Source organism: Fulmarus glacialis, unplaced genomic scaffold (genome assembly GCF_000690835.1).
Source record: "Fulmarus glacialis isolate BGI_N327 unplaced genomic scaffold, ASM69083v1 scaffold5922, whole genome shotgun sequence".
NCBI classification, from domain to species: Eukaryota; Metazoa; Chordata; class Aves; order Procellariiformes; family Procellariidae; genus Fulmarus; species Fulmarus glacialis.
In genome coordinates this window covers 47440-68057 of record NW_009199721.1, presented here as the reverse complement: position 1 = coordinate 68057, position 20618 = coordinate 47440, and the positions used below count along the sequence as shown (strand labels likewise).

Here is a 20618-nt window from a genome sequence, read left to right as displayed (position 1 = left end):
CCGCCTCTCCCACCTGTCAGCGGACGGTGCTGCCCCAGCCGGCTGCCCGAGGAGCGGGGACCCCTCGGCCGTTCCTGCCCAGCCGCCCCGGCTGCGCCCTTCCTGATTCAGTAGCTCCCACCTCCACTGCCCCTTGAGCCGGCTGATTTATGGGGCTTCTGCGGAAAGGAAGCATGCCGCGCCTCTGAACTGGTATCGTACCCCAGCGGAAGAGGGGTTGTGTGCTGCACTCAAAAGGTTGTGTAGAAAGACTGAGTGCTGTTTGTGATATAACTATGGTGCGTATTCGAGCTGAAGATGCCTGACTGTTGGGAGTCACTGATCCACTGGGGAGATGTGTGATCAGATACAACCTGACACAGGGAAAAATCGAAGGACCCATCAAGCGAGGATGATGTTGATGCCAGTCTGACGGTCAGCAGTGTGTGTTTAGTGCTGCTGTTCAGGATGAATAGGAAGAAAGGAGACAAAGGATTTGAGAGCCCAAGACCATATAAATTATAAGTATCCATTTTTTTTAAAGTTGCTATACTTGAGACCAGTGCACATTTGAAACAGACCACAGGCTGATCAGTAATTATTTACCTGAGAAGGTTGGAACTATTGCTTATGGTGTAGCTTGCACTCAGAAAATGTGTGTTGTGAGTGTACGTTTTGTTGTGTAAATGGACTCACTCATGGACAGTGAGTCTGTCAACCATGCAGTCTTATCTTATAGAGATATTTACATTGCACTCTTCAAATCTTGGAGATCTCTCCACACAGTATCAGCACTACAGATCATGCTACCATGTTTCATTCTTACTGCTGTGTCAAACCCTTTTGACTTAATGGCTTTTTTATATATAAAAAAAATGCTTGCGTTTGCAGCAAGCAGCTTTGTTAAGCAAATTTGTCATTTTTACATATTCATTATTTTGGTTGTAACCAAGCTGTGAAGCGGTTCGTTGTGGATTTCAGTGGATATTTATGTATTTCTGTTTATACCTCCTTGATTTCTTGATAAATATGTAACACAAATGTATTTCTAAATAGAATCACTCTTGTTATCATATGCATTTTAATGTGTAGGTAATGTTTGAATCCATCATTGGATACTAGATGTTATCATTGTCTTGTAGGAATTTTTATTGAACTTGCTCAACTGAAGCAGAGTCACTTTTTAATGCACAGGGTACATGAATATGTGCATATAATGTGTGATGTGGCATAAAAGTTGTATTATTGCAAGGTTGAATCTTGAATCATGAGTAGCACTACTGTGCCCTACTACAGAAAAAATATAGAAATAACTTCTACAGTTTTTAAAAAGTTGGAATTACTATTTTTTCTTCAATTTTTTAAATCAGAGTTTTATTTACCAGGAGTTCTAATACATCATTCAAAATTTAAGCAAATGCATTTGACTTGTTTAAAACACCTATCTTGATTGATATATAACCATTATTTAAAATAATAAATTCTTATGACATATTAATTGTAAAAGCACATACTATATCTTTTTTCATGTGTAGTACCTGCTTACATAAATTATGTATGAGCATCAACTCACCAGGTAAATTTTCCACAGGTCTCTGATTGCAAATGTTACAGCTGCATGCCGTTTCTAACATGCACATCACTGAAGTGTTAGAACCTGATTCTATGCCATTAGTAATACTATACATACTGTTACACGATGTTCAAAAGCGATGTTGTTATCTTCCTGTGTTACTAGTAATATTCATACTGGTATGATACTATACTTTGATTTTATTGGAACTTTTCTGACCTTGTGTGCAACTTCTAGTCATTATTTGTTTTGGACCATGTAAGAGATTTAGACCATCATGAATTCTCCTTATATAAATACATGCTATATGCAGTATTTATCTGTATGTACATACATCCTGTATGAGCTCTCTGTTTTTTTAAAACTGGGTTAAAATGTTGTTTTAAATGCTGGCATTTGTGCAAAACCTTACTTACTTTAAATTGTTATTTTTTTTTTTCCAGCACAACTCACCAGGTAGTTTGTATCAACAACATAAATTTTCAGAGAAAGTCTGTTGTAGTAAGTATTTTTTAATAAAATGTGAAAGTAGAAATTAGAAGTCTGGGTTTTCTTCATGCACACACAAGCTAATTATGTTCTTTGGCTTCTTTATATTTTATACTTTCTAATCTGATGCCTCTCATAAGTCTGTCATTCCTTGAGATGCGTCAAATAAAATACCTTCTAATTGTGAACACTTTAATCTCTGTAAGGAAAAGCTTTCTAAAAGAAAGTCACTGCATTGTAAATAATATTACAAAGCAATTTGCAATTCAAAATTGACCTTCAACACGGGCTGATGTTAGGAATAGGGTTGTAGAGTTTTCTAGCTTATGTGTGAGTTCACTGGGGCTTTGAAGAGACTTTCACGATTTCAGGCCTGAAGTCATTGAGGCTTTTTATGAATTTAGATAGCTGCCTAAAGGGTTCTGCTTAGGTTTTAAAAATCATTGTCTCAAGCTCAGATACCAAAACTTAAAACATAGTGATGCTAGTAGCTTGAAATTGGGTCAATAGAGGCAGATCATTTCCAGTAAAAACAAGCATGATTGTCAGTCATTTTGAAGTTTTTAATTTTGTTTGGTTTTATTTCACAGCTGGGAAAAATCACCTGTTAAATGATTCAAAAGAAAATGTATTCTAGACATCTAAAAGGGCAAACCAATTTCCTTTTTAAATAAAAAATTAACATTTTTTTAACCTATGATTTTCTTTTGAAAGACATTAATAAGAATTTTTTTTATATATCTCCTCTTTGTGAATTGGTAAAGATTTTACAAAAGGTTTTGATTTGTGTTTTCGTAGGGTTATGTGGAACTGACAATATTTCCCACAGTTGCAAACCTGAATAGAATCAAACTGAACAGTAAACAGTGCCGGATTTATAGAGTAAGAGTCAACGATTTAGAAGCAGCTTTCATCTATAATGATCCAACGCTGGAGGTTTGTCACCATGAGTCAAAGCAGTAAGTGATGTGTTTAAAACTCTGCAGATGTAGTGTCTTCTGTTGCTGTTAAGCATAACCTATTTTATTGTATTGGCAAGTTTTACTTGGTGATTTCCTAATGGTAACATAAGTTTCAGGCAGAAACAGTTAACTTTTGGTATGGTGACTTAATTTTGGGAAAGTATTTTGGCAATAATTCTGACTCATGCTATTCTTCTTTAGAATTTCTTTTACTAGCGTTTCTTCGTATTGTTTTATAAAAGTATCAGAAACTTTTTTAGAAGTACTTTATGGGGAAAGAAAGTGGTGGATGCCAGTAGTGTTCACAATGCTTTAGGAAACTGTCCTTCTCATGTATTTTTTCCCTCGTAAGAAAATATCTTTGGGTAAAATGTTTTATCTTTGATGGACTTCAGGTTTATCTATGCCAAACTTTTACGCTCATTTATTTAAAGAAAATTTGGTTACGTTATTGTGGCAATAGCATTTTGTTTATATTCTTGCAGAGAACATTTTACAGTGGTGCAGCTACATTCATATGAGAGTTCTGCGTGAGAGGATTGCCCTTAGTTTTGGGTTTTGTGGGGGTTTTTTGTCGTTTCTTTTTGTTTGTTTTTTACTCCAGCATAGTTGGTTAAATCAGTTTGGTGGCATCAGTATAATATTATGTAGACCAAAACTATTATGTTCTGATAATTTGTTCTGCAAAACTTGTCCTGATTTTTATGATGTGTAATGTCAGATTGGATGATAATTTTTGTTCCTTCCTATTTTTAAACTAAGAATATTCATATGATATCAAAGTTCTTGGGAATATTTCCCATTTTCCTAGTAAGATTTTGTAAGAATTGTTTCTGATTTTACTAAATATGTCTAGATAGCCCTATATATAATTAGCTTATTACTTTGAAACAGGTAATAGGAATAAGGCAAATCATGTGACTGTATCAGGTTAGCTATTGGACCGCTAAATTAACATGCTTATTACTGTCCTTCAGGTATTTGTTGTGTCCCCTTGGACAGTGATTGCTCTGAGAGATTCGGAGGCTGAAAAGATGGAGGGTGCTTAATAAGCAGCTTCAGAGGTGGTATCACCTTGATTATCTCATATAGCTGATGAAGGCAGATAGGAACTAGCTAGACTTTTTCTGAAGCAAACTGCGGAGAGTTCATACAGTACTGCTAGTTATATTTGTAAGAATAGTGGCATTCTCAAATGTTGTAGCTACATCTATAAGAGGTTGTCTACCCATTGCCTTAATGACTAGAGCCTTTGAGATGTGTCTTAGCCCATCTCAGTTTTCAGGTTAAACCTGACTTAACTTCTCTGACTATTGTCTCAAAACTAGAGTATTAAAGAGGACTTCTGTTCTTCAGTTACTGAGATTCAAGTGCTACTTTTTATCCTAAGTCACTCATCATTGGATTTGGATTTGTTTATGGCAGACATACTCCTTTTTTTGTCACTGATGCAAGAGTTTCAATAATTTGGTTTGCAAATACAGTGTTCATTTATATAGGACACTGAATTGGATATCAGAGTTCTGAAATTTTGTTTGAGTCCTGGTACTGAACCACTTGAGTCTATTAAGCCTGTAATTCCTGTCTGTTTTGTGACTTGGTTTTTTTGTTGTTGTTGCTATTGCTTGGTAAGTCAAAAATTCAGAATCTTCATTGGGGGGATTCTAATTGTTCTGAAGGGATAGAAATTAAACCTTTTGGTCTTTTCTAAGGAATCAAACTTTCATTATTTATTAGCATCATAGATTAGGGTATAAGTCCTAGAATGTTATCTGAACTCACTTTGAAATTTGAAAGGAAAAGTTTAAAATTTATTCACCATCTGATATTGCAGAGCAGGTTTAAAAACATGTAGCTTCCCACATGTTTTGGGGAAATTATATGGGAAGAGACTTCGGTAAAAATCTTGTATCTGTTTGTTTTTTGGTAAGAGAAGCACCATGGGCAAATGTTTTCACTAAGTATTCTCTTTTGATTTTACTGAAACTTATGTTCATGTTTTCACACCTTCTTTTCGCAGCTTGATTGAATTTACAGTTCGCTGAATTGTTAAAGAACTTCTAATGAAAGCGCTATATATGTTTAACAGTGGCTGTTATGAAATCGCGGAGTCTGTTAGGTTGGAAAGGACCTATTGAGATCACCTAGTCCAACCTTCCTGCTCAAGCAGGCTCAGCTAGAGCAGGTTGCACAGGGCTGTATCCGGTTGGGTTTTGAGTATCTCCAGGAATGGAAACTCTGCAATATCTCTGGTCAAGCTGCTCCAGTGTTTTATGACCCTCACAGCAGAAAAGCATTTTCTTATATTCAGGTGGAGTTTCATGTATTTTAACTCGTGTCCACTGACGCGACCAGAGGCAATGGGCACAAACTGAAGTTCCCTCTGAATATCAGGAAATGCTTTTTTACTGTGAGGGTGACACAGCGCTGGGACAATTTGCCCAGAGAGATTGTGGAGTCTCCATCCTTGGAGATACTCAAAAGCCGCCTGGACATGGTCCTGGGTAACCGACTCTAGGTGGCCCTGCTTGAGCCGAGGGGTTGGACTAGATAACTTCCAGAGGTCCCATCCAACCTCAACTGTTCTGTGATTCTGTAATAACTGAATCCTAAATTACTTCTGGAAGATGTGAGAAAGGAGCAGCACTTAAAATGTGTGAGCACTCCATTATGTTAAGGAAAAGATCAGGAGAGATAACTCTATCATTTTGTGGAGAAAGTGAGTTTCTTTGTTTAGCGTCCTAGTGGTATAGTGGAACATCATTGTTTTTCTCATATTCTGTTTAAAAGCAATGAACGAAATTTGAGGAGAAAGTCAAATCCTCTCTCTCACAGGGCTACAGTGGCCTGTGGTTTTCACTGCTGCAAGTTTGCACATTGCTATTTGAACTTAATAGAAAGTGTATTTCATAACTGCTGTGTTATTCATAGTTACGAAAGACAGAGGTCACCAAATATTCTTAATGAAAAATTAGTATGCCTCTTTTCTTCATCTCAGAAGTCAAAGGCTACATGGGTTATGAAGTATTAAGAGATGTGTATTTTTTCCATTGAAATACCTGGTCACAACTGGGTATTGAGCATGATGGTAGCTAAGTTTTGATTAAATACAGCATCTCTGCTCTTAAGGCAGGATTACAAAGAGAAATGCTAGAAATCTAAACCTACTAGAATTAGTACCTGGAAAGAAAAAAAAATCGTAAGTGGGTTTCCTCTGCCCTTCTTTACAAAGAACTGTTTCTAGAAAGAGCAGTGGTTTGTAGTAGTCTTTATATCTAATCAGTCCTTGCTCTGCTGGTCATCTCTTCCAAGTTCTCGTTTGTTATGGCATGTTTAGTGATGATGTCCTTTATACCCTTGCAGCTGAACTAGGTATATCAATTATTTTGAACAGGACACAGATCAGTCATCAGGTTTTGTTTCTAGTGTTACAGGGATAGTTACCTTTTGCACGGTTTTCTTCAGTAGTCTATTGAACTAGTAAATGTGAAATTAAGATGGTTCTTGGCAAACTGTTTATTTAAAATAATTTGTTTTATATCTTTACTCTTTCCTATGGTGTTTAGCAAATAAAAAATTAATTCAAGTTTTAAGGTTTTATATGCAAACATTTTCTTGCTTTTGATAATGCTTTTGGTTTTCTTAAATGCTGATTTCTAAAGGAATGCATAAAGTATGTAGAAAAAGTTGTTAATTTAATGGACTTTTTCCTACCTTTGTTATCAAAGTTAAAATATTTTAAAGACTTCTTATTTCCTTAGCTATCAACAAAATTCAATTAAAAATGGCAAATTCTGTATTTAAAGCCACTGTAATTATTTCTTTGGGAAGACTTGCTACAGCATCCATGACTTGAAAGGTTGTGTTTGCTGATAGGAGGTGAAGGTCAAGTGAAGTGGTTAATTGTTTCTTGTTTATGTTGTACAAATTTTGGCATGCAAGAAAACATAGTTAAAAGAGGGTTGAGAGAGTCAAGATTGAAGAGAGCTTTATGAAATATAAGCAGCGCCAACTGAAATTGTTTCTGTCTCATCATGATGTTCTCTGCTACTTCTTGGGTGAGATCTTCTGTCAGATCAGCTCTTTGTGTTCTGAATTTGGACATTAAACTTGTTTTCAGTTCAAGTAATACTTTTGGGTTTATCAGCTGTTGATGCCAAAATCAAAATCATTGACATGTGGTCTCTGTCATTTCACATTTTCATTGTTACAGATGGTGAAACAATTTTTTTTATCTTGTTTATTGTCACTTCTGCTGAATGACAAAAAAACCCTCACTAAAAAGGTAATTAAAAATTGATTAATTTTGTAGGAAATGTTAGAAACCTTTAGTTAGTGCATTAAATATATTTTCAGCATTGATGATATATTTTCAGCAGTTTATCCGTCAGTCCCAAACCATAATTTCAGTTAACAACTGAAAGAATTTTTAAAGTTTTATCTAGAAATAAAGTCAGTCTTCCATCTTGTAATTTCCTCTTGAGGCTTCAGGACATCATAGCTTTTTCATATCGGAATAGATGGATGAACTTATGTAATGCAGTCACTTCCTCCCTGACTGAGCAAACATCTGAACAGTGCTGTAGGGTATAAAACATTCACATAGTTTTACCATGTGTACACAAGGTGGCAGAGAATCCCATTTTGCTCATGCTTTCAAGGAAGAGTTTGAAATCTTGCAAAGGCTGGAAATAGTGTTGGAGAATGTCTACTTGAGTCTTGTCTTAGGGCTGTTGTTGAGTGTTACAGCCGCCTCTGTCCTCCTCATCTTCCCTCTTTTCTTTGTAAATTGTTGCTTTCTTCATTCTGTCAATATAGGGGAAGTGGGATTTATTTTTCTGGGCTATAGTATACAGGAATCCCACAGTGTGTATTCTGACTACTGAGACAACTGCTTGTATCTCAGCCTCTTTTGTGTTAAAACAGGCAAAGGAGACCTTGTTTTCTTAATCCTGTGGGTAAGACTGTAAACTGTTAAATAGCCACAGCAAAAGTGTGGAGTTTTGATGCAGTGGTTTGAGCTGTGATAAGTGAAGTTTGTGATGATCCTGCTGTTGCCTGGTTATGTGCTTCGCATGTTTGTGTGATAACTATGATGCAGGGTTGAGAAGCTATTACAGTTTATTATTACTTCTGTGTAAAGGAAGATATGTTTTTGTGTAGCTGGCTAATGTGCACATAATGCTTTCCTGTGCTTAGGTACTCTATTCAGTGTAATTTTAACCTTCGGCAGTGTGTACCTGTTCATTCACTAGTTCAGCTTTTTTTTTTTTTTAATAACTTGAAGCCCGTTAATATATTAAAAAATATGCTATATATAATATATGCTATATCATATATTTTGGGGTTGGACTCCAAAACCAAGTGCTAATTGTAGCTGGGAAGCAAAGTAGAATAGTAAATTAATTACAGATAATGAAGAGTAATGAATTACATGTGGATCAAAGAATTTATTTTGCCAGGTTGATGTTAAATACTGCAGGAAGAAAGTGATTTATAGACTATATGTTTGGGCTGTGTAACAGTTAAGTAGCACCGCTGCAGCTAGTAGTGAGAGATGCTATGGAAAGTTGACATGGAGGTATTTGGAATCAATGAGTAGCTTTAAAAAATAAGTCTTTACAGGATTGCTTGTTTCTAGTCAGTCAGCAAGCATGCACTTGGGCTGTAATTAAGTGTTTTGGGTGAATTCTGATAATAAAATGTGTATCTACCAGAAAAAACATGAATGCATGTTACTTTTTCATTGTCAATCTATACTTAGCATTAGGAAAATTTATCTTTGTTCTTTGGGCTGTAACTTTTGGCATGTGCTCTGTTTTTGTTAAAATGGCCATATTCAGTTTAATTTTTTCATAGGTTGAACTATTCTCAATAATCTGTGGTACTAAGCCTTTAATGGATTCCTTTTACAATGAATCACCCATTTGAATTGGAACACTTCACAAAAATAGAAATATCAGAATAGACTGTTTTCCATAAAATGTTAAGCCCTGTGGAGTCTACCTTTCTTGCTATAAAATCATAACCTTTTCCTGTCTATGAACCTATTGATGTTTAAAATGTAACCACAAGCTCATCACGATCCTCAAACTTGGAACAAATTGTCACTGATGTACTGGAAAGGGATCCCCTATCAGTAATTGTGAATTTTCAGAACCAGTTTAGATTAAAATGAAAAACTTTGAGACTTTACAGTCTTACAGAATGTTACTGTTGTTTTCTGTTGCTAGTTTCTTTAATTACTAAGATAGTTGTTAGTCATGCAGTCTTTTTTTTAAAGGGAGTTTTTCCAATGGTATTTGCTTGCCTTCCTAGGATGTCATTTGAAGACAGCTTAAAGCGACATCGGTTGGGGTGGTTATGATCCCATGGACAGTCTCCCATGCCTCAGTAGTAGCACTACTTTGACCCCTTAGTATGTCAGATCAGGGAGCTAAACCAACTCAAAGCTGTCTGCAAAAAAGAAAGACTTTTTTTTTTTTTTTTCCGTTTGGCACTTTCAGCTGCATCACCGCAGGGTCAGATGAACGGTAGTCTCCTTAGTGAGGGAGTAGGAATGTGTGGCTGAGACTAGGAGACAGCACATCAGCTGGAGTTTAAGTTGGTTTGAATTGTTCTGGAACCATAGCCAAGGTTACAGTACATTCCAGTGTACAAATTCAACCTTGTGCTTTTAAAACTTGTTGGCATTATATCCTATCTTTAGGTACACTTCAGCTATGAAAAAGGAAAAAATGATTATGTATTAAAACTTGGGATTTGGGTGTTTCTATGCTCATATGCTCCCATTTGCTATTCATGTCCTATTTTCAGAAGCTTCCAAACAAAGTAGACAAGTTTACTGCTCCTAATATTCTCAGTCTTGGTAGCGGTGCCAGGGAATTTGTGCGCTATTATTGCCAAAGATCAAGAACTGCATGAAAATATGTTCTCAATGTATTTCAGCTTTTTAGCAAAGTTTTTTAGATGTGGAAGTCTGGGATTATAAGCGTGGTGTTTGACATACCTAGACTTATAGGATGCTCCTGGCATGGTTAATTACCCTTCATTCTTCCGAGTAAGGTAATTTGGGTTGAATGCTGTTTTCTCTGTGAGTGGTGATTAGAGAATGGTTAAATGAAAGTAAAATCCTGAAATGAGATCATGTCTGCTTTGTGCGGACTTCAGATTCCGTAGAAGAGACAGCCAAAAGTTAATTTACTCCATTGTGGTGCAGTAATGCTGCAGGTAGCTTTATGCTTGATTGCGGCTCTGCCCCTACAGTGGTTGGAATCATCAGTGGTACACACCTAAAGGCTCGAAATTCTGGAAAAAAAGGTCATCAGTGATTCAAACACTTTCTCTTCAGGTATAGAATTGTGCAAACTTTTGAAGAAGTCTGTGTACTAGAGGATTAGAATTAAGAAAGGTGTTGCTTCTGTGTTTTACAGAGTTTAAAAATCCATTTTGTAAAAGTATAAAAGCTGTAGTGTAAAGATGCAAAAACAAGGTTATTTTTGAACTTGACTGGTCAGTCCTCCAGTATCTGAACATAATCACATTAAATAATAAGAAGATAATGTCTTCCTCATAACTGCTGTAATAGCAGACACATGTATGTTCCTGCACATTTCAGTAGAAAACAGTTAATCTAAGTCATAACTGAAGTAATGGTATTACTTTGGAATGAAATGTGCAGTCAGTTAGCAGCTAATATATAGTAGCCTGAACATCTCAAACCTGATTACAGAAATTTGTGTCTGCATCCTAAATAAATGAATGGTGATAACATTTTAAAAAAAAATGTTTCTAAGGACTAAAAAGTATAATACATATTTCTGTGGTTTAGTGTATTAAAGCCAAAACTCTAGCAATCTAGTATTTTATGTGATATTTAAAAGAGCATAAAATAAAACTGTTCCTATCCATCAAGATAAGAGGGGAAAAATACCATTGCCAAACTAAAATCTTACTAAATTTGGAAAAGCAACATAAAAACAAAACTGCAATATATGAGGAGGCAGCTCTTCAAGACAGGTCTTTAGAATAAACATACAAATGTAATCCAAAATTTTCCAAAACAAGAATTTTTAATTGCTATTCCAATAAGTGTAAGTATTACTTTTACTGGGAAGTAAAGAACACTGAGCATTTCTCATTTAATTTACTGGGGATTATTACTGCTTAAGTCTTTTTGATCATGGTCACTTCTGTAAGAGCCTAGCTTTTGAAATCTTTATTCCTCCCTTTTCCCTTCATTCCTTTAAAAACACAACAAAATACTTGGTTGAACAGCACCATGAAATTCAGTATAGAAATCCTATAAGTTGTTTTTTGTAGTTCAGCATGTACTTTAAGAATTAACTGGGTATTTCTGGCAGGAGGAATCTCAACTATTTTTCCAATGCCTATGCTGCTGCAGTCAGTGCTGTGGACCCAGATGCTGGAAATGGAGAACTCTGCATTAAGGTTCCCTCGGAGTTGTGGAAACATGTTGATGGTAAAGTAAAGAGACAATACTGAAAGCTTAATTTAAGATGCCATAGAGTTGTTAGCTATGAGTTTGCATAGGAAGATAGTAGATTTAAATAAATAGAAATAACATTACATTATGAAATGGTGGTTACTCTTTCCTTTTTCCTCACCTATATCTTTTCAGCTGAAGTCTGAAAAATACCTGCACACTTCTTGGTAATATGGAGAAGTGGTTGCAAGGTTTCTCAACAGCCTTTACAAACAAACTCTCTGGTGGTCATGAGCCCAGAAGTATACATGAGGATGTGGGTGTAATGGAGTATTTTGGGTGCTAAATTATAACTATTTGAAGCTGCTTACAAAGCAACAAACAAACAAACAAATTTACAAGGATATGCCTATATACATGTTGTTTAAAAAGCTGTATTAATTTTTTTCCCATCTCACTTTGAAGAATGATTGGTTTAAAACTGATCCAATAGTGAAAAGTAGACTATAAACTGGTGTATTAGATCCTGGAACAAGTAACTTTTTTAATAGATTACCCTCCAACGTTGATTATTTTCTTACATGTATTTTATTAGTTTCTTGTATTGTTTTTCTTATATGGTTTTATCAGTTTTTTCCCGTGGATTTGTGAGACCTGTAAGAGAAAAAACAGTATCATGAAACTGACTCAGTGTTGTCAGGTACACCTTAATGGGAAAGACACTTTTGTTTATTTTAATTTTTGTTTAAGTTCCTGTTGTGTTACTTGCAAGTCTAGAAGGGAAAATATTCAAACAGGTATAATTTTTCTTTTCGAAGTTTGAATGCCAAAATACGGTGAGACTTGTTAGTTAAATTTCACCATATGCCTGAATTTCTTTTCTTGCCAGCCTATTCATAGGTGAGATTTCTGTGAAACTAAACCAAAGCAAAGACACTTCGGTTACAGGAAAAGCTTTAACTATAATAAGAGGTTTTAAGAAACTGCAAATGACAATAACATGTCTTTTAAGAATGTGCCTGTTACATGCAGTTTTTGTAGAAAAGTATTTCAGCAAGGTACAAAGGAGATCATGGTTAGGGTACAATCACTGTATAAAGGTTCTTTACTGTTGGGGAGTTGGAAGATGAAATGTGACGCCAATTGCAGTTAATGACTTAATAAAGATTCTTATAAATTCCTATCCTGTAAGTTAAGCTTAAAAGGTCTCAGTTTTGTAAGCTTTTGAGCTGTGCTTTGTAAGTGGACCTGGAGGTCCATGAGAATGAAGTAAACACATAATCTTGAAAGACTGAGTCCAAAACTGAGTGATTATTCTGAAATAACTTTCATGTAAGTTGTATATATTTACTCTAATTTCGGTCTTGGTACGGCAGAGTTAAAAGTCCTGAAGGTGCATATAAACTTTTCTCTGGACCAGCCAAAAGGCGGCCTTCATTTTGTGGTACCCAACATGGAGGGCAGCATGGCAGAAAGAGGGGCTCATGTCTTTTCATGTGGTTATCAAAATTCTACAAGGTAAGAAAACTATCTTTGAATCTTAGACTGTATTTCCTATTTAATCTCAAAGTGTAGGAAATACAAATAATTTCTTTGAATTCTTATAATTTTGAAAAATCCTGAAACTTAATTTGTGCTTGAAAGGAGCTTACTGATGTGAAGTAGCTTCTAATGATTAGTAATTAGGATTTCTAGTCTTTATAGCTCAGCAGGAGGTAATAGCAAAGAAACTTGTAGTGCTTTATAAAATTAATGTATAGTAGGAGTCAGTATGTCAACATGCAAAGTATTTAAGAATATAGTCTGGACTTGAGAGAAAAATCATCTGTGAAAAAGGAAGTGTAACTCTTAACCATTTTTCCCCCAATCCTAACTTCCCTAGATTTTGGTTTCCTTGTGTTGATTCATATTCTGAGTTGTGTACGTGGAAACTTGAGTATACTGTAGATGCTGCAATGGTGGCTGTTTCAAACGGAGATTTGGTGGAAACTGTATATACCCACGATATGAGAAAGAAGACTTTTCATTACATGCTGACTATTCCAACTGCCGCTTCTAACATTTCCTTGGCGATAGGACCTTTTGAAATCCTTGTTGATCCATACATGCATGAGGTAATAATCTTCGTAGAGGGGTTCTTTTTTTTTCTTGTAAAGAACTAGTGACTATTTTTATGTTGCAACCAGTATATGTTGGTCAAATATGGGTATGTCTAGATACGATCTCCATTAGTACAGTTATATGATAAAACTTGTCTAGTAATGCCTGTATTTAAATTTGTCTCCAAAGTAAAGCCTTTGAATGAGCAATAATTCTATTTATGCCTGAATTTATGGGGCTAATTTAGTTGGAGTTGGTAACAGCATATTTCTCAAAATAGCTTTAAACCCATCCACTTGCTGGTAGTAGATGAAAATTATTGCTACACAATTGAGTGGTCTTGTGAACTAAATTTGACATTCGAGTTTTCATTCTTAACAGATTGTTGTCATAATGTTGAAGTCCACCAGTTTATATTTACATCTGTAGTTTCAGATTGGGTAAGAATGGACTTGGCGGGCAGATTAAGTTACTAGTTCAGGATGAAGACTGGCCTGTATATTCTTCTTTGGAAAACATGATAGGAAAATACTGGGAAATGGCTGTGTTTTACTTGACCCAAAGGCAAACATCAGATTTTAGTCCTCAGTGATGGTTTTCTGTTGACTTTTACTGGTGGATCATACTCACTTGTGAAAGATAATAGTTGTTTAAAAAAAAATCAGTGGTTGATATTTGAAAAACCCAAACTGATACATTTTTGTAGAGTTTGACTTCTATAGAGCTGACTTGAAGTTATATTTCGTTCTCAACTTGGTTCCTGTGTCACTGCTTTAACTAGTCAGTGTCGTTGACTGTATCATAAGTTTGTGGAACAAACAGTAATATCAAAGGTTACTTGTAGTTTTATCTGTAACAAGTCTTCTAAACAGTGGCACTGCTTGACTGATTTGAAAACAGCTAATTCTTTACTGCATAAAAGAAAAATATTATCTCCAAAAGACATTAGATTGCAAAATCAAAGAAAAATGTCATGTGTTTTTAAATTATAGACATCACTAGGTAGACACTGTTATTGTGCATTGTCTGCTAAAAGTTATTTTCCTGTTGTTGCTCTCACAATTAGGATGGACATCCTGGTGCACTTTTCTCCCATGATAGTCATTATCACAGCTTGAAAATGCGTTTTTCTGTTAAATTTACAGCAGCTATGTTTTTGTTGTGTTGTGGGGTTTTCTTCTGTTATGTAATATACTTGATATTTATGGATTTAAATATATTCGTTGGTCTTGTACCAAATTTTCCTTTGTTTGTAGGTGACTCACTTTTGCTTACCACAACTTCTCCCATTGCTCAAACATACCACGTCATACCTTCATGAAGTGTTTGAATTTTATGAGGAGATTCTTACCTGCCGCTATCCGTACTCCTGTTTCAAAACTGTTTTTATAGATGAAGCTTATGTTGAAGTAGCTGCTTATGCATCCATGAGTATTTTCAGGTAAGTATTTGAGAAGATTACGCCTTCTAAATCCACAGGCTTAGAAGCTCTAGATCCAAGACTATTGAGAAATATGTGAAGCTCTTATTATTTTTATAGCATGAGTTTTAGGCTCTCTAGTTTGAAAAGGCTGTCTTTTGTTGACATTATAGGTTTTTAACACCATTTCCAATTTTATCTGTTATAAAGATGTTGTATTTGTATCTTCTTTAAGAAAAAAATTGGCAGTGGTTTTCTTTCTGAATTAGAAACACCATGCATGAAATATTTAAGATCAAATTAAGTGCAGAAGTTTGATTACGTTTTATTTTTCTTCAGCTGGGATAGGATACCAGGAATCCAAAAGCGTTTCAGCAGTTAAAACAAACTACTTTGGCTCTACACAGAAAGTTGTATATAGACAATAATAGCAGGAGATCTGCTTGGATTAAGGGTATTAAAAAAAAGATGTTACTATATTATTGGAAAACCAGTGAAGGAATTATTTTATTTTACTTGTTTTGGCTTTTAAAGCAAGGTCTCTATTTTGTTTCTTTGGAGCTTGTGCTCATATTGTGTTATTTTCTTTTTATGGGGGTCCAGCACAAATCTCTTACACAGCGCAATGATCATAGATGAAACTCCACTGACAAGGAGGTGCTTAGCACAAGCCCTTGCCCAGCAGTTCTTTGGATGTTTTATATCCAGAATGTCCTGGTAAGTATTTTACCATTGTACTCTCTAGAAAATGGGGAAAATCTAGGAAACTGAAATTTTAATTTGCATGTTGCATTTTATTGGAAGAATAAATGAAACAGTAACTGTAGAAGAAAGGGGGAAAAAAAAAAAAGGAAGAATAATAAAACCAATAAATGAAAATCCATGAGATTTTTTTTTTCTGTTTGAGAGGGGAATGTGAGATATAAAGAGTCCAAAGACTGTAGAGATTGAACATGTCTTCTCTCAGAAATTGTTGCTACTGAATGTTGTAGTGTACTTTGGCACCTGGAAATTCAGAGAGGAGACTCTTTTGTATGATCAGTAAATTTCTGTCAGATATTTTGGGTGAAGAAGTGTAGCCTGCATGGGAGGTACTTGTGGAGCACAGAACTAATAAATTACAAACAAGTTCGGGGAGGAGAATGCAGAAATTGGTGACAAATGGGCAAATTTATTGGGGTGGTAAGCTGTCTATAACTCCATCCCTCAGAAAATCTCCCGCAACTGGCTCTTGCAGTTCTGATCAGTGTTTATTTTAAAACCTTTTGCATACACTTTATGTATCAGGGACAAGGAGCCCATTACCTTTTTCATGGCAAAAGTGTATGTCCCAGAGTATCCTTGGCTTAAAAAAAAAAAGAAACCAACATGGTTTTAAATTTATGTTTGTACTATTATAATTTCTCTTGCTCACTTCCTTATTTCTAGTCTATTTCCATTGTGAAGACAATCTTTTCCTCCCTCATAATGACTCCGTTTGTTTGTGTCTTTATTTTATTCACTTCATCATACTCTGTATGTCATTCTTATGTTTAGAATTCTATTTCATGATCATTTTGTAGTTTCTGTCCATATTTTTCTCTCTTAGAGCATAACTCTCAAAAGAGGTGTTTAAATGGGTGTCCACCAAATTGAGATAGGTATTTTGTCTACCTGCTGTTCAAATCTTTTGTATTGCATTGAAATGTTTATGAAGAAATTACAATCGTATAGATTAGCAGTTGTTTTAACTTTAGTGTCCATTTCCTCTGTTTTATTGTTACTGATTCAGCTAAAATAGTTTGGGTTTATATTTTAATCTGGGTTTCTGTGGTAAAAGTTCAGTTTTCACTGGTTTTTCAGTTTCATCGGTCCCGTCCAAGTGCCAAGTTACATAAATTGGTTCGCAGCTCATCAGACTCCTATTAACTTAGAGAAGTTATATAACCTGCTGAAATTTGTGGCTATTTTGAGCTGGTCAAAAATACCACTCCTTACAAAATACCTTCTGAAGTGCTGTAATTCATGCTTCTGTCTTATTATAGGTCAGATGAATGGGTGCTAAAGGGAATCTCTGGTTATATTTATGGCCTTTGGATGAAAAAAACCTTTGGTGTTAATGAGTATCGCCACTGGATTAAACAGGTAACAACATAATAGTAGTATTTTCTATATCTTTCAGACATTTTACATCAAAGAAGATGCAATATAAAACCAGAATATAATATAGTTTTGCACTGCAATCTAAAAAAATGTTTAGTAGTGACAAAACTTAGAGCTAAAATATTTTTACCACTTGCTGCAACGAAAAACATCAAACATGTTAACCAAATACGTTTCTTTGACTGCCTTATGAATAATAATTTTCATTGTCTCTTTGTGCAATTAGTTTTCCTCTTTTTATTTGGGCTTTTGCACAAAAACAGAAAGAAAAAGTAAAAAAAGATTGTACTTTTTAAAATATTTAGAATAGAATATGGAATTCATAAGGAGGTATATTTGGTGAATTTGTTATACTGTGATGGCCATCCATATAGCTCAGAAGGGCTCCAGTGTTAGCTTGGATCAATAGTGGATCAGGTATCTTTTAGTATCATTTAAATACTAAATGAAATAATGGAACAGTAAAAAATCCCTGTTGAAGGGATTTCCTTTCTTGGAAAAAAAATTTCTGTCTATACCTCACATTTCCAAATGTAATGCTTTGAGACAGGTACTTGCTTAGTGGTAGCAGCAGTGACTCTTCATTCTTTGCCAGTAATATTCTTTCACAGAAAGATGTGTATATCTTCTTTCTCTCATCACATTCTCTTACCCTTCCTCTTCCAAAAGCTAGATTACTAACCTCACGGGCTCCATTTACATCCCTTACTCACATGGGGATCCAATACCATATCCTTACCTGCCTAACATACATTCAGCTCACCAGTCATGTGCTGTCTGTGCTAAAGGTGCGGGTGGTATAGAGAACAGTAGAACTGGGTGAAGGTCTACCTGAGAGTTCACTGCTGCGTGCAGCAGAAGTTCCTTCTGGATATTAGTTGCTTATGTTCTTCCCTATGAGTTAGTTAAGTGGTTCCACATAGAACTAAGAGGTGCTGCTGTCACAGCCTCCAGTTCTGCCCTTACTGCTTTGAATGTATGATGAATATATGAAAGTGTGTGAGTTGATATGAATCAATAAATATCAATACATATCAACATTTGGAAATTCCTTGACTAACATTGGGTTGCAGACAGACATAAATTCACTCTCCCTATGCTCAAGCTGACCCAATCTGATTCAAAAGCCATGTTGACTGTTGGGTGATAGTAAGCCCATGCAAACATCCTGCCTTGAAGTGTGCTTGTTAACATGGGCACAGCACCACACAAATTCAAACTCATGTTCCAGTTCAGAGCCGGCTTCTGTCTGGCTTGGGCATGGGTCAAGGTGAGCTTCTGTATGCTGCAGTCTGCTGTGTAGGTATACCCAGTATTACTTTCCACTGCAAGGAAATGGTGATCACTTTTATTTCGTTTGGTCAAAAACAACTTATTTATTGAAAAATAATACTCTTTAGATATATTGTAGTTACATATTGTTGTGGGTTGACCCACAATCCGGACCCAGAACTGCTAATTTCTACTGTTTTATTATTGTTTGCTATGCTGAGGAGCATCCCTGATTTTAAAATGCTCTTTGTGTTTGTAAACAAGTTTAATTAGGAGGTATGGCTTGAACAATGACATGAAAAGCTTTCCTGTCATCTTTAAATAATTTCTCTACTTCTCAAAATTATGCTTGCTTACGTATGTTGTACTTTTTTAGGAGTTAGATCAAATAGTGGCATATGAACTGAAGACTGGTGGAGTTCTACTGCATCCAATATTCGGAGGAGGAAAAGAGAAAGACAAGTATGTTTATTTAAGCCGCAAGTCACTACAGGGTATGTTTTTATGGGGCCATTAATATATGCCTTGGGTGTGTTGTGTAGCACAAGGCCAAAGGCTGAAGAACTTCAGCTGCGCAAGGCATGTATTACCAGTCTCATAAAGTACATCTTGAGTATATTGTATCACTGTTGTTTTATTTTTCTTTCACTTTAAATGTTGAAGGGAATTAAGTATAATGAATGTTTTTAATGCTGTTATAAAATTACTTTTTAGTAAGAGGATGAGAGAGCATATGGAGCCAGAATTTTGACCTGAGCTATTTCTGGCGTGGTTAGTAATCTTTAGGCCTTTTACAGTATCATCGGTTTTCTTTTTCTTTGCTCTTTTTCTTTCCACTCTCAGTTACCACCTTGCAATCTTATACTGAGATTTCTTATCAATTGGAAAAAAAAAAAAAAAACATCAGTCACCTGTGAAGTACCATTGGTAACTGTGAACTGGCTGGGTTTGTATTTTCCCAATAACTGTAGCTTCAGTATTGCTAGCTTAGGAATTTTCCCTTTACTTCTTTTGTGATACTCCTGTACTACCCACTGAGTAGTGCTAACCTATGGAGGCAGAATAATATTACTAGGAGCCAGATCACTAAGTTGATCCAGGTTTCAACCTTTTGTGGGGTTTTTCTTTTCTTGGATAAATTAATCTAGTTATGACACAGCCTCACAAAGAGTTGCTCTTTGGAAACTCATGAGCAGCATGTGCAAAACTGTGAGGTTGAACATGTGCAGGTGGAGTGGGAGAATATGTGAATTTCTTAAGTCTTTACCACAGCAGAAGGCCCTGTGTTATGAAAATACAACCTAAATTGTGTGCAGCAGTGGTTCTCTTGCTTTTGAGTGTGTGCAAATCCAGGTTTTGTTCATTTAAAATTAAAGCTCTGGATTTAGCTAGGGTGGGGGTTTGAGCAGCCACCGTGTCTGTTGCCGGCGTTGATCTCCCGCTGCCTGCCACCCCCGGGACCCACCGCTCCGCCCGCCCTGACGAGGCACCACTGTTCACCCTCCCTTTTTTCTTGTTGCTGAGGGTTGATCTCTGGACAGTATTCCTGAATAGTTGTTTAACCCTAAACAAGGCCTGAACCACATTCAGGAGACATAGCAATATGAATACGCTTGTTTGAACATCCCAAGGATATTCAAAATTCTTGGGGAATATTGTGGACATCTTTGGGAAGAGGATGGAAGAAAAAGGAGTTTCTGAAGATATGGAAGAGAAGATGAACAATTGGGAGAAAGTGTCCCATCCTGTCTCCAGAAAAGGGAAAATAATAATAACGATAGAATATACAAAATGAGTGATGCACAATGCAATTGCTCACCACCCGCGCTGACCGATAACCAAGTAGCGATCGGTACTTCCTGGATCACACCTACCATTCATATACTGAGCATGATGTCACATGGTATGGAATACCCCGTTGGCCAGCTGGGCCAGCTGTCCTGATTACGTTCCCTCCCATCTTGTGTACCTAGCCCAGTCAGTAGGCATGGGAGCTGTCCTTGGACTAGGAGGGTACTTAACACACTGATGTTTTCAGTTGTTGCTATCAACATTCTCCTCATACTAAATCCAAAACACAGCACTAGGAAGAAATCTAACCCTATCCCAGCCGAAACCAGGACACTAGTATATAAATAACTTTAAAATTTGAGTAATGATCTTTTTTTGAGAGATGAAAAAAGAAGAAAGTGTTTTCTGAAATCAGGAATAGGACATACTGGCTAGTTTCCCAGC

At 35.9% G+C, this 20618-nt stretch overlaps 1 protein-coding gene across 1 annotated transcript in view; it reads left to right on the top strand.

Annotated features, from left to right (window-relative positions):
• Positions 1-185: 185 nt before the first annotated feature.
• The window catches only part of TAF2 (TAF2 RNA polymerase II, TATA box binding protein (TBP)-associated factor, 150kDa), a 63610-nt gene continuing 43177 nt past the window's right edge, over positions 186-20618 (top strand). Inside the window, exons 1-10 of the mRNA XM_009573342.1 lie at positions 186-500; positions 1999-2053; positions 2840-3000; positions 11367-11485; positions 12826-12967; positions 13332-13563; positions 14806-14990; positions 15573-15686; positions 16994-17093; positions 18760-18845. Coding sequence (XP_009571637.1) covers positions 448-500; positions 1999-2053; positions 2840-3000; positions 11367-11485; positions 12826-12967; positions 13332-13563; positions 14806-14990; positions 15573-15686; positions 16994-17093; positions 18760-18845 — 1247 coding nt within the window. The 5' untranslated portion in view covers positions 186-447. The remainder of the gene's footprint in view (positions 501-1998; positions 2054-2839; positions 3001-11366; positions 11486-12825; positions 12968-13331; positions 13564-14805; positions 14991-15572; positions 15687-16993; positions 17094-18759; positions 18846-20618) is intronic.